Source organism: Diadema antillarum, unplaced genomic scaffold (assembly GCF_040938485.1).
Source record: "Diadema antillarum isolate AM-2024a unplaced genomic scaffold, OU_Dant_1.0 seq00000820_RagTag, whole genome shotgun sequence".
In the NCBI taxonomy this organism is placed as follows: domain Eukaryota; kingdom Metazoa; phylum Echinodermata; class Echinoidea; order Diadematoida; family Diadematidae; genus Diadema; species Diadema antillarum.
In genome coordinates this window covers 1-15,043 of record NW_027271697.1, presented here as the reverse complement: position 1 = coordinate 15,043, position 15,043 = coordinate 1, and the positions used below count along the sequence as shown (strand labels likewise).

Here is a 15,043-nt window from a genome sequence, read left to right as displayed (position 1 = left end):
CCGCGGGTTTCTCTGTAACCCATCCATGCATCTTGTCCACGCCTACTTTTTCCTGATAATGTGACGCCTTGTGTACGTTGTACTGAACTTTCGCAATCTGTTTTGATCGTGCACGACTTTGACCTCTACCAGTTTGCTCGCATGAACACGGTTTTATTTCATTGACTCACTTTGCTGCTCGTTGGACCTACGTACCATTCGAAAGGTATACTACTGTATATGTAGCGTGTCGTTTGATGCATTGAACATTAAGGGCAGTGGTTCTGTTAACAGCAAACTAGATTTCAATTCGTTATTATTTTACTCACGCTATAGGCCTATCATAAGAAAGATTCGATCGACACGGGCTGGCGGACAAATAACCTACCTAATGGGAAATTGCACGCTGTTCTACTAATGTCTTGCTGATGATTATTTCTGATCTTACCATCGTTTCATCTGTCAACATGAGAATTCTGCCACATACTGGTAGGCCTAATTCTTCATTTTCTCATCGGCCATGGCTTGCGCTGGTTCTCCTCGTTATTAGTCTCTCCGCTTTGGTATAAAGATTTTTAATAACATGATGTCCACAGGAGCATCCAGTCTTGCCAATATGACATTGACGGAAATCCTGCGTGATGAGCGACTCCGGCTCGCATGGGGAATGATGTCATTAGGGTGCTTCGAACTTTTTAAACACGAAGAGACATTAGAAAGGCTAAAACATGCAGATATTGACTTGGTACTTACAACGCCTGTTGTGGACGTTTGTGATATTGTGGTTGCGGCTTACCTCGATGTGCCGTTCGTCGTAGTACTGGGCGCCCGACGAGCGCCCGTATGGCACGAGGGACACATGGGTATCCCGACACCGCTGTCCTACGTACCCTTTAGCTTTATTCTTCCTAACCTCTCGGACCAGATGAGTTTCACTGAACGCCTGCTGAATGTGATAGTATCCTACACCGTTCACCCGTTTTCCGAATACTTGTTGGCCTACCGTCCAATTGCCCAGCTGCAGACGACGTACGGTATCCGACCCGATCTCAGCCCAAGAGATTTCATGGCTAGAGCAGCGTTGTGGCTTTGTCATTCAACAGTGGCCCTTGAATACCCGCGACCGAGGTCTCCAAATTGGATCGACATAACAGGTGCTACAATCAAAGACCCAAAGCCTCTTCCTAAAGATCTTGAAGAATTCGTCGAGGGCTCGAAGGAACACGGTTTTATTGTATTCACACTTGTAAGTCACATTTCTATTCATTGTCTTGATGTCAAACTAGGAAGGGGGAGAGACAACCCCCTGGTCGATCGAATGAATCTTGTTATCTTGGTCGACTCTGAATGGTCTGTCCTAGTGTGTTGTTACACCTTTTTGTATCACTACCATACATTCTTACATTCTGCTACCTAAACCACCAGCTCGGTATACCTTTTTCGTGTTAATTTCATATACCCAAATCTAGACCTGAATTTAAGGAATTCTCCTTTTCATATTATATGCAGAAAGCAAATTCATATACTATCTATAATAACCTTTTCATTGTAGACATAATACTCGACAACACCAATCTTTGAAAGCAAGAGACGAGGGGTGATTGTATAGGTGTGAATTCTCTTCAATTTGTTCCCCTCTACAAATGAAATTTGTAAGATCGCATCTGCTTATCTGTAATCTAACAAACATATCGGAAAGTTAAAAGGGAACCACGGGACATGAGCCTGTCATCTACTGCTTCCCGGGCAGCGACAAGTTACCAATTTCATTTGTAATGGCCAGAGACAAATTGAAGAAAATTCACACCTCAACACCGATCTTTATTCTGATACAAGACGTCAGTGGTGATAGTGTGTTGCAGAAAGCGGCGGTGAAGAAAGCCAACGTGTTCACAATAATGTATATGTTGTGTGTATGACAGTGGATCAAGCTTCAGGAAGACAGTGTTTGATCATTATCATGTTAAGGAGACACTAGACATTAAGGATATATCTAGTTCATGTCTCCTTAACGTTTTCAATAATATCAAATTCCATTCCAATCCATGCTTTACTGCCGACACTGCTTTGTTTATATTTTCCATACAATGTTTCCTGTAGGTAGATCCTGATGAGATGTATAAATTGATATACAGTATTATATTGTATATACGTATAATATATGATATAATATGTATATATATATATATATAATATATATGTGTGTGTGTTTGTGTATATATTATAATATATATGTATATATATATATATATATATATATATATATATATTATATGAAGAGCTTGCTTCCAAAAGGCACTAAATCCATTGAAAAATGATAGCGCCTTTTGGAAGCAAGCTCTTGTTATAATCTACATGTATATTAACAGAGAGAGATAGAGATGTTAGCTCTCTGTTACGTAAATTCATTCAGCCTTCATTACCAGTGATGCATGTACGGCGTCGTATATTTCCTGTTTTCGTTTCTCCCTCAGGGTTCTATGACTGTGTCCTTAGGCAACCAGCTAATGACCGATACAATATCAAAAGTCTTGGGAGAGCTGCCTCAAGGAATCATTTGGAGGCATATCGGCCCGAAACCTCGTTACCTTGGAAACAACACTCGTATTGTTGATTGGCTGCCTCAACGTGATTTGCTCGGTAATGAACATATTTATTTTTGCTGATATAATCTTATATACAGTATGTCGCAAAAAATTACAATCAGATTTTCGCATTGATAACATCCAATATGGTTAAGCTGTCTAAATGCTACTTCAGGGTCTTAACATATAACATCTAAGCTCTATTTTTCAGAAAACTCCATTCAGTTTGGTTAAGCGGTCACAGAGAAATGTGGATTGTTGTACAGCATGTCACGAGTCTGATTCTTCCAAGTTTAGCACTTGGATGCTCTTGTGTGTGAACACAATAGACAGAACTTAGAGGGAAGAGATTCCTGACACGCTCTACAAAATTCATCATTTCTCTTTGACCACTGAAGCAAATCGAATGTGGTTTTCTGTAAGATGTGGGCAATGAGTTATAGTTTCGTACCCTGATATTGTATTTGGATTGATTCACTATTTTTAAAGTTATCATTGCGGAGGGTTCTGTTGTAATATCTTTTGGGGGACGTATGGTACAATCAAGGTAATGACAATATCTGTATGATGGCGTCTTGGAACATGCCTTGAATATTTTGATCACACCATCTTTCCGATTCCGTTTCACTTGAAATTCTAATGATAAGTTCATCTTAGTGTGCTTGTGTGTGTTTAGCTGCGACGACCGAACTCCTAAGTGAAATCCCTTGTCAGATTTCACTCAGTTCATACAACGAATCGTGAAGCGCTAGTCTCTTGCCAATCCCAGTCATGACGTCGCTTGTTAAGTACCAAGGTACATGTTTAAACTTACTATGAAATAGTTCCACACCTATAAAAAGTCAAAATGCTGAATTTAATACTGATCTGACAAGATTTAATGTACACAACCAGTGTGTGTTTTGAATATGAATGTGTATATTATGACTAAAAATGATTGATTGATTCTATTTCATTTTTGCACGTTCCATAAAAGTCATTCCTGTTTTTACAGGACATACACTGTGTATTTTTAACCGTACAATGTGCATAATGAATCCTTTGGCGACAATAACGATAATCGTTAGCATCAAATAAATATTATTGTGTAGGCCCTGGACGTAGTGTAGTCTCCCTTTTTGTGGAAAATAACGTAATAATATTATGCATTTTATTGTCATCAGAGTTGGGTTTGGTTGTGGATCTTGCTCTTCATCTACTGTACCTCAGTCTGTTTGTAAGATATTTTATTTCTGTGTGTCTGAGTTTGCATTTCGAGACACTTGACTATGATCAATGTTCAACAACAATCACCACTACATGTACTACCAACAAAAATGCGGTATCATGAAGACATAACCTATACGTGTGTAAAGACTTCCATTTGTCTATGCGGAGATATGCTGACGCTGCACTCTAAATGCATATAACCTTGATATTATGTTGTATGGATGGACTGTAACCACATATTCAAAGTGAGTGAGGTACTTGCATTGTAATGATTATAAAAATGTTCACCTCTCTTTTACCCGATCTCGTGCCATTGTTGAAACAGCGCACCCTAGCGTTCGTCTGCTGATCTACCACGCTGGCGGCGGAGGGGTACATGAGGCCATTCACTGCGGCGTACCCATGCTTCTCATGCCACTGGCAGGGGACCAGCCAGTCAACGCTCACCTGGTAGCAGCGAAAGGAATGGGTCTCACACTGAACCTGGGCGATCTTGACGAAGAGAAGTTTCGTCGAACCGTCCACGAGATTCTAGAAACGCCAAGGTATGCCAAGCATGCTAAGAAAGAAGTCTGGTTGTTTAAAAGACAGTCCAAAGCTTTCCCTCTACTTCTGAAAATAGCAATGTAAATTCTTGTATATTTCATATAGTACATGATAATCCATTTCCTGTAAGCAAGTGTTTCAATACAGTCCACTCGATGTTGATTGATAATGATAAATTGATGTTAATGATACCATCTTATACGTGATAACAATCAGCATCATTAAATATTTTTATCTGCTAATGCACTGCACTATGATAATCATGCACGATAATGATGAAGTGATAACGACAATAAGAGGAGCGAAGTGTATCGCCTCTACCATTTTTTTTTTTCGCCAGTTCGGAGCGCAGTGCATCCATTATGTGATTGTGTCATGATAAAACGTCAACAATTTGTTTGACAAGGAAAATTTCTGGTGGAAAAAAGGAGAACTTTACATTACAGTACATAAAATCATGTGTAAGTTAACTTAAATAATGAACTGAAGATTGTTTGTTTCTCATCGGAAAGTCTTAGCAAAGATAGAATGTGATGTTAGAGTTAGTTTCATCAATGTGTTGAACAATAACTTAGTTCAGTTGTGATTCTGTAATACTTTTGCTGGCTAGTTACAGACCCCGAGGACTGAATGATGTAGATTCGTGACAGTTTCTCTCAAGTGTCCATTATGTATGAACGGTAAGGAAGAAATATAGGAGAGAGGAGCATCGTGTATGTTATTGTGTGCAGTGTGTGTGTGTGTGTGTGTTTCATTTATTGTGCAGTAGATATCTTTATAGTTCATTTAATAGTTCATTTAATAATGTCTGTGATGTCCAAAACTATGGCAGTTACTATGTAAGGAAATGAAAACTCAGTTGGGAGTAGTTGAAATTGCACTGCACAGTAATTGCAATCATCGCAACATAGAAAATTACATTACATGTAATGTCTTTGTGCATTAGGATGGAATCTCTAGAGTTGCGAGTATCTGTATACGACAATGAAGTTCCCTTATTTATCTCTTCTAGTTACAAAGAGAATGCAATGAGAGCTTCGGCCATTCTGCGGGATCGGATGGCCAACCCGCTGGACACGGCGGTCTTCTGGATTGAGCACGTGGTCAAATTCGGCGGCGACCATCTTCGTCTACGAGCGGCAGAGATGGGCCTCATTCAACTTCATTCTCTGGACGTCATCGCCTTCCTCGTCGTAGTCGTTGTTGCATGGTCGTACCTGTCTTACATCTTGTTAGCAACTTGCTGCCGAATGTTGTGCAAACGGAAAGGCCACAAAGACAAAACCGACTGACGCCTTTGAAATGAGCTTCCACGTCATGCCTAAGTGCATTTTGAAGAAAGAAATAAAGACTAATAAAAATTATACAGAAACTTCCATCTAAGCAGACGAGAATTGAAACAGGTATGGAATTTAACACTTTCAAAATAGTGTTGTCACATTTACGCTCATAGTGATCACACCTGTTGGAAATGAGCTAATGAGATGATGTATAGCCCCCTTTGACTCCTATTTGTTTGCAAACAAACTGAAATATTTGTTTTCCTTTTCACGTGTATTCGAGAAACATTAAACACTTTTAGTAATTAGTTATAGGTTTTGATTTGTTGACAATAAAGTAAAACTCCGAGATAATTTGTTTGCACAGACCTGTGGAAGTGAAATATATGTTATCACTCACCTGCGTTGATCTATCACACTCTTTCGCGAAAGTGTGTTAAATAGTGAAACTCATCAAAAATCTTAACTGATCGAGTGCACTTTAAGTGAAATTATGAGACCCCATTCACTTTGCTCTTCTTACCAACCTAGCTCAGCTAGTTGATGGATCGAAGTTTTTATATAAAAACAAAGGAATTATTCTTTTTTAAACAGTAAACGTATTGTTTGTGGACTGTGTTGTAAATTCTGTTCAATTGAACTATGAAAATACTTTCAATTAAAATGCAATATGACACGCCAATTCAGAGTATTTTTGTTTGTGTCATAATGTGTATCTGAAAGTTGTTTGTGTATGTGCACTGTGTGTGTATGAAAAAAAAAATTCAAATGATCCTCCCCTCACAACTGCAAGGACAGGACTGTCTTCTCAAGAATACATGGGAAGCGGCACGTTTTCTTTTTTCGATTTTTTTCTAAGGTGAAGGGGGTGAGGACGGGCTGCGGGTCACTGGTACCTTACACCCCCCTTCCCCTCCCCCCCCCCCAAAAAAAAAAAAAAAAAAATAAAAAAAAACAAACTTGTGATTTCAGGGTATGTCACATATGTTGTGCCAAATAATGATGGGGAACGCAATAGACCAAGGGAAGAAAAAAAAAACCGCTACCATTTTGTCCGAGAGCCCTGCAGTGTGTATGGGTAAGATAAGAATAATGTTACAAATGGTGCAGCAATGGAATTACCCAACTGTGCGACGAATAATGATATCCATGCACACAGTATCATGCAGGGGCGGATCCAGGAATTCCGTAAAGGGGATGGGGCGCAAACAATATTTCTGGTGCTACTTCCTGGTTTTATCTCATATTTTCTTTTTAATCCTTTCGTTTTAACAAAAAAAAAAAAGAAGAAGAAGCGCGTGCCTGGTGCGCTCCCCTTTGGATCCGCCACTGATACGTATTCGCCCCCCCCCCCCCGCCCTTTCTCTGTCTGTGTGTCAGTAGGAGCAGGCGTGAGTGTACGTGTATCCGTTTATCTAGTAAACAGGATTTCCTCAATACCTTCACAATCCATGAAAGAGGCAATCGAAATTAAGTATTTGCTTTTGATAGCATACCATGACGAAGTTTTTTTTTTTTCTGATCATGCACTCCCAGTAGGTTGCCATGTTACCTCTGCCTTATAGCTCTCTGATGGCTCTTGCTGTGGGTCTTGAATGCTGTCGTTATTCAACAGAGTTTAAGAATGTTTGTGAATGTTATCACAGAAGTCTGTTCAATTAAAGTGTGTGTTCAATCGAAGATAAAATTCGATCGATGCGGATATATACAAAGCATTATGGGGGCATTGCGTTTGCGCCCACACTTACACAACATATGTTTGTGTAAGACATTGGTCTATCCAATGAACTCACTATTTATAGACCAGTGCTGAACTCCGAGGGTGCTCACTACGAGCTCTGACACCATAAGCAAATAATGTCTAAGAGCTCAACACTAGGCTAACTAGACCTAAGAGCTCGACACTAAACAGTATCATAATAGGTTAAAAAAATCAAAAGGTCCACAAGCTTGGGATTTTATCACGGGGTGTCTTGCTAGCTGTCCGATTTCCATCACGTGCTCGTATAGGCTGTGTGATTCGCTATTTTTTTTTTCATTGTCTAGCTCTGAGGTCGTATGACTCGTAGGTGTCGTGGGATGACCTCGACTGTAATGATGTCAACGTTCCTAACGTTCTCTTCTTTCATTCTGTTCATGCTTTTCACTTCTTTTACATTCAAAATAAGAGAAGACATCAAAAGAGCAAGGATAGGGACCTACAATGTTCAGCCAAAATATACTCCAAGCTTAAGCGCAATGAACAAACTGGTCAATTTACTGTTCGGTTACCAATGGGATTGGATAGGCCTATAGCAAAAAACAAAAACAAAAACAAAAACAAAACGATGTTGTGATACAGCCTAATCCAGGCAAGCTTGTTAATTTAATTATAAGTCCTACTCAAACCTTGATATTCTGTGGTCTGGTTTTCTGTCTATTTTGTCATGAAATTGTTGTTCAACCTTATGAAATGAATAGTCATTCTAATTCAGCAAAGGGGTTGCCTTCCTAAGTAACAAATGCGAAACTGCTTGTTACAGTTTTCAGTTGTCTATACGAATACCAATACTTATTATTACCTTATTTCACTCCGGTTTCTAATTGCAATGATCATTTATCATGACGTTTTTCAAACAAAATATCTAAAGACCTGATTTACAGACAAATCATTCATCTTACTTCATCTCCAAAAAACCTCCCCCAAAACAGGTCGATACGATTTGTATATAAAAAGTACATTTATATTGACATAACATAGTTTACAAAACTCACGTGTGAAACGACAAATTTGTATTATATAACGGAATACATCACTGGGGTATATTCAACTATTATAGTATTCAACAGGCTTCGTGAGGCACACTTTTTTAAACATTGTGGAGAGCACTGAGTGAAGCATACTCGTCCCTTTTGCAAAGTCCGCTTTACATTAAAGCCGCCCCCCCCCCCCACGGCAATCCCGTGGGTTTAATCCAAACCCACGTCTCATTTCCTAGCCACGCCTACCTTTTCTTAATAGATTTTGCGCCTTTCGTATACAATGAAGTATATACCCCTTCAGTGTGCTAGAACAGTGTATTAACACTGTCCGAACCACATTGATTCATTCTGCATAGTACTCGTTTGACCTACCATTCAAAAGGCTTTTCCGTAGGTGCTTGGTCTGTCGACCGTTGAATGCATACAATAGAGTAGCTCCGTGGTCGAACATTAGCAGTGCTTCTGTTAGCCAACCGGATTCATTATCTTCACAAGACTAGTGAAACCTACTGATGGACTAGCGCTGCATTTAAGAAAGAATCGAAAAGGGCGGACAGATACGTGTATGGTCCTACATAACCGAGTGCTAAATTGCATATTCTTCCTGTCAACGCCTTGTCGTCGTACCGTGCATCCGTTTCATTTGTCAACATGAGATGTTTGTCGCCTAACTCTTCATGTTCCAAGCCATGGCTTACACCAGCTCTCCTCGTTACTATTCTCTACGCTTTGGTGCCTGCTTCGTCGGGCGCCAATATTTTGCTTGCTAGGACGAGTCTGTTCTCTATGCCGAGCCACTACATGGGTCTCAGTCACGTTACCCAGGCTCTGATTGAGAGGGGACATCACGTGACTCTCCTTCTCATGGATAAGATTGGCACCAAAGGCTTCGTGTCAAACTCTTACTCCAGCAACATCACCTACCCGAACTCAAAAACGGACGAACAACTGAAGATCATCAATGATCTCAAAGCCACAGGAGCTTCTAGCATGGCCAGTATGTCATTCACGGAAATCCTGCGTGATGAGCGGCTCCGACTAGCATGGGAAATGCGAACCTTTGGGTGCTTCGAACTCTTTGAGCACAAAGAGACGCTAAAAAGGCTAAAAGATGCAGATATTGACCTGGTACTTACGTCACCCGTCGTAGATGCGTGTGATATTGTGGTAGCGGCTTACCTCGATGTGCCGTTCGTCGTAGTACTAGGCTCACGACGATCGCCCGTGTGGCACGAGGGACACATGAGTATCCCGACGCCGCTGTCCTACGTCCCGTTTAGCTTCGCCCATCCTAATCTCTCCGATCAGATGAGCTTCATCGAACGCCTGTTGAATTTGGTAGCCTCCAACACCATTCAACCTTTCTTAGATTACATCTTGGCCTACCGCCCAATTGCCCAGCTGCAGACGACGTACGGTATCCGACCCGATCTCAGCCCAAGAGATTTCCTGGCTAGAGCAGCGTTGTGGCTTTGTCATTCAACTATGGCCCTAGAATATCCGCGACCGAGATCTCCAAATTGGATCGATATTACAGGTGCAACAATCAAAGACCCAAAGCCTCTTCCTAAAGATCTTCAAAAATTCGTCGAGGGCTCGAAGGAACACGGTTTTATACTATTCACACTAGTAAGTCACAATCCATTATTTGAAATCGTACTAATCTTAATATCTTCTTTGACTCTAAGGAAGAAAATCATTTCTAGAAGTCTTGAGCTTAACAAATCAAACAATAATGAAGTAATAAACATGAGTTCAGTGTGATTTCAGCATGAGCTATATAGTTACTGTAAATAATGAACCTTTATACAGTACGGACATAATTATCACCAAATAAGAGAAATATGACAAACAGAAACAAACGAAGAGTTTGTTCGCAAAAACCGATAAGTCCATTTTGCCAAATGGAAATATTTGCGATTCAAGGTCATGAAAAATAAAGAGAATAATAAGAACATTTTCGCTTCTTTTGACCATAACTTCAAAAATGTACCTTTATATGTAATGACCAATATATCATTTAAAAGGTATTATTTTGTACTTTATGACAGAGACCGTACTTCAAAATCTTCAAAAATGGACCAAATTACCTGTTTTTGCGAACACCTAAAATATTATTCATATAGCAATACTTCCAAGTGTATAGTCACCTGCTTGACAGACGTGTGTTTTGCTTGTTGTTGCTTGTTGCTTGTTGTTGCATAACATCATGTCATATATATATATATATATATATATATTTCATTTCATTCATTTCATTTATTTCATTCTTTCTTTTCGGCAAACATAACACGAAATGAATCAGAAGATATAACATAGGCATGTATTCGACTTTACACGGTAGATAATGGTTAACAAATACGATATTATACATATATACCGGCAAAATACAAAGTTATGTCTGGAGAAAAAAAAAAGAAAGAATTGAGATGTCCACTGAAAAGCATGCTTGTAACTTGTGAACCACTCATAATTATATGCCATTATGACTATCAACAGATAGAGAGAGAAGGGGTATCTTTGTCGCATTAAATTCATTGCAATAGTGTACATCACTCTTTGACTCTTGATGCATTTTAGTGTTTCCTGTTTTTCTGTCCACCTCCAGGGCTCTATGACTGTGTCCTTGAACAACCAGCCTTTGACTGATGCAATATCAAAAGTTTTGAGCGAGCTGCCGCAAAGAATTATTTGGAGGTATATCGGTCCTAAACCTCGTTACCTTGGCAACAACACTCTGATTGTTGATTGGCTGCCTCAACGTGATCTGCTGGGTAATCTTTTTTTTTTTTTTTTGTCGGTACCATATCAACTTTTATTATCTCAGCGTTATGATGCAATGCCTATAGAGTGTTTGGAGACCATTACTCGATTTCATCATCTTCACGTGACTTCACATTGCTCTTACAGTATTCTATACATATAAAGATAGATATAGTAAAGAGTTATTTTTTTTTCTTGGACAATATCAGCTATAGGTCGAAAGTTCAACGTTTTGTTGTAAAGAAAATTTTCACGAATGAATGTTATGTAAATATACGGCATACGGTGCCTTCTTGGGTAGTTATTTACCTAGTCGCAGTACTCTACAACTATTCTTTTTAATGAATCAGAAAACTGGAAGAACGCCAAGTGAAGCTGTTTCTTCATCGGCGGAACATCTCATGACGTGAGTTCAAAATCCAGTTTTCTGATTCATTCGAACTTTGAGGTACTGAATGCTTTTAATTTACATATGAATAACTTGCTTTCATAAGGTGCTAAAATCCATCATTTTCAAGGGATTTAGCGCGTTTTGGTTGAAAGCTCTTCATATCTAGAAAATAAAGTACCTTTTATGTCGTACTAAGAACATATAGTATGCATTGATTATGGTAAGAGTTTGGTTCGGTAGCAGATTGCTCTTCATCTACACTGTATAATGTAATTACCATGATCGTTGCGTTTGTGAAACATTTCATTCTTATAATGTGGTGTGTTTTAAGTCACTTGCTTTATTGGACGGAAAACACGTGTAATCGTCGAGTCAGAATCCATACTAAATTGTGCTCATGATTGACTTTGCGTCTAATCTAAATAGGGACTGCTTTCACATCAGTGTCATTTGGCGCCTATTTGTCTCTCAAACCAATAATGAAGGTGAAGTAGATACAAGTGCATATAGGTCATTATTATGAAGATATTCTGCTGCTAAAGCCTTGCACCCATGGTCAAATATTAATGAGTTTTGATCTCTATTCTTTCCGATCTTGTGCCCCCGATGTGTGTCTCCCGTGTAACAGCGCGCCCTGGAGCTCGTCTGCTGATCTACCACGGTGGCGCCGGAGGCGTACATGAGGCCATCCACTGCGGCGTACCCATGCTTATCATGCCACTGGCGGGGGACCAGCCAGTCAACGCTCACCTGGTAGCAGCGAAAGGAATGGGTCTCACACTGAATCTGGGCGATCTTGACGAAGAGAAATTTCGTCGAACCGTCCACGAGATTCTGGAGACGCCAAGGTATGCTATGATCTGAATTGATAGTCTGGTTCTTAAGAAGTTCCAAAAGTTTTTCTTTGCTTCTGAAAATGACCAATCCTTGAATATTTAGTACATCATAGTCCGTTTTCTGTAAGCAGACGCACTATGTCAGTGCTCTCAATGATGATGATTGCGATGATAATATTAGTGTTCATTGGTTTCTCTCCATTTAACATCCATTGTGGATGTATGAAAGACACGGAAGAAACATAGAAAGGAGCGTCATGTTTGTTATCGTTTCTTTTTGTGTATAAATTATGTGCAAGTGTGTATTTCATTTCTTCTGATGTATACAGCTGTATCTTCATGGTCCAATTTGTAAGAAAAGATTTATAACGTTAAAAACTGCAGTTATGGCGGCAGTTACTATACATAGTGTCAGCCTCAAGGAAACACCCACTCGGTATGGAGTAATTGAAGTTGAACTGCACAGAAACTGCATCATCGCAACATAAAAAAAATAATTTTTAAATGTAATGTCTTTATGAAATAGGGCGCAAATCTCTATAGAGTTGCAATTATATACGATCATGAAATTCCATTTTTATCTCTTCTATAGTTACAAAGAAAATACAATGAGAGCTTCGGCAATTCTGCGGGATCGGATGGCCAGTCCGCTGGACACGGCAGTCTTCTGGATTGAGCACGTGGTCAAGTTCGGCGGCGACCATCTCCGATTACGAGCAACCGAGATGGGCTTCATTCAGCTCCATTCTCTGGACGTCATCGCCTTCCTCATCGTAGTCGTTGTAGCATGGTCGTACCTGTCTTACATATTGTTAGCAGCATGCTGTCGAATGTTATGCAAACGAAAGCACCATAAAAGTAAAACCGATTGACATCTTTGAACTGAGCTTCCACTTAATTTTTCAGTGCATTTTGAAGAAAGGGGTAAAAACGAACAAAATTACACGGAAACATTTTTTTTTTTTTGGGGGGGGGGGGGGTATGCACCTGCATAAAGTGGTAGCCTCTCCTATTTAGGCTTTGACGTTTCTTTTTAAAAGTAATGATTATTTCTGTTTGTATTTTGTTATTTGTTCTTGTTTGGCAATATCTTAGTGGGCAAGGAACAGTCTAGATAACTTAGACAACAAGTATCACTTTGATTAATTCTTGTGTATTTTGACAGAAAATTTTTGTTATCTATTTTACGTAGAACTCACAAAATGATATCTACGCACGAACCAGTGGAAGTGAAATTAATGGCATCACACTGTTTCCGTGTCTTAAATACTAAAATTGCTCAGAAATCTTAATCACTCGAGTCCGGTGTTCAGTGAAATTATGACACCCCCTTTACACTTTGCTCCTCTTATCAACGTCAGCTTGAGGATGGAATGGAGTTTTTCTACAAAAGCGAATGAAATTGTGTATACAACATTAAATTTATTGTTTGTGGGCTATGTTGTAAAATTGGGGTCCACGGGACTTTGCAAATACTTTCGATTAAAATGCAATATGACACACCAATTCAGCGAATTTATTATGTGTGTCTTTGAGTCGTTTGTGTATGTATGTGTATATAACACAAACTTTCACAAATGATCCTCCCCTCACAAATAGCAAGTACTGTGCTTTCCATAATTCAGCGGAAGGAGTCTTCCTAACGTTTTTTCTAGGGGGGGGGGGGCTGCGGATCAGTGGTGCCCTACACCCTCTCCACCTCCCCTCCCCCCCCCCCCCCCCCACAGAAAAATGATATATCATGATTTAAGAGTAAGTTGCATGCTGTGTGACATTATGAAAGGAACGAACTGTAGACCAACGGGGGAGGGGATGCTACCATTTTGGCGTCAAATGATTTCCTGAAACGACATGCATTGATAGTTGCCAATGCTTTTTCGCCTTCTCATGGATAATGAGCGCCCTGCAAGGGGTAAGAGATAAGAATAATGTCACCATCGGGGATAAAAGTTTCCCCCATCTCCTTTGCTCTCTCTCTCTCCTCCGATACACGCCCCCCTCCCCCCACCCTCTTCTTCGCAATACAGTGCAATTCCGTTATAAAGAACATGATTATAACGAAATTCCGGTTAAAACGAAATAAGAATTCTGGCCGTAACATTATATCCTCCCTATGTTTTTCCTTTTTCTAACGTTTATTTGTTCGGTTATAACGAATTTTCGATATAACGAAATAAAACTGCCGGTCCCGAGGACTTCGTTATAACGGGAGTCCACTGTACATGTATTTGCTTGATCGTGATAAATGAAGCTTGGGAGAGGACTTTACTTCCACTTAAAGGGTACTGGGGCCATACAGGACCAGAATAAGATCGTCGTCCACGTAACAGCTGCAGAATAGGATGTCATTTTGAATTTATATGTGAGCATAACAGTTACAATTGTATCTAATGTACAGAAACGAAAACGAGTAATTATCAAGGACTGAATTGAATCCAATTTTGTCTAACTCTCCAGCACCCCCCCCCCCCCCAAAAAAAAACGGTTCTGCTGTCAACAAAGTCAAAATTGAACCATTTTGTTGGTAAGTTAGCTGAAATACGCCAATGCGCAAGTAAAAGAAAGAGATATGCCATAGTTCGACCAAAGAGTACTTTTTGAAGAATAGCATTGGACTGCAAATACATTTGACCGCAATTCGATCAGTTTCATTTCACCCAGTGTGGAGTAGCTGCCACATTTTTTAATGCTGCTCCTTACATCACACTGGCG

General features: G+C 39.7%; 2 protein-coding genes across 2 annotated transcripts; both read left to right on the top strand.

The window, feature by feature from the left end:
• The first annotated feature begins 555 nt into the window (after nucleotides 1-555).
• On the top strand, nucleotides 556-6,268 carry LOC139739840 (UDP-glucuronosyltransferase 1A10-like). The gene is made up of 4 exons (XM_071650434.1): nucleotides 556-1,225; nucleotides 2,454-2,619; nucleotides 4,099-4,318; nucleotides 5,332-6,268. Exons 1-4 carry the CDS (start codon nucleotides 563-565, stop codon nucleotides 5,609-5,611), a joined length of 1,329 nt encoding a protein of 442 aa, XP_071506535.1. The 5' UTR covers nucleotides 556-562; the 3' UTR covers nucleotides 5,612-6,268.
• Nucleotides 6,269-8,992: 2,724 nt separating this feature from the next.
• Nucleotides 8,993-13,271, top strand: LOC139739835 (UDP-glucuronosyltransferase 1-2-like). The gene is made up of 4 exons (XM_071650430.1): nucleotides 8,993-9,970; nucleotides 10,950-11,115; nucleotides 12,124-12,343; nucleotides 12,924-13,271. Exons 1-4 carry the CDS (start codon nucleotides 8,993-8,995, stop codon nucleotides 13,201-13,203), a joined length of 1,644 nt encoding a protein of 547 aa, XP_071506531.1. The 3' UTR covers nucleotides 13,204-13,271.
• The last annotated feature ends 1,772 nt before the right edge of the window (nucleotides 13,272-15,043 follow it).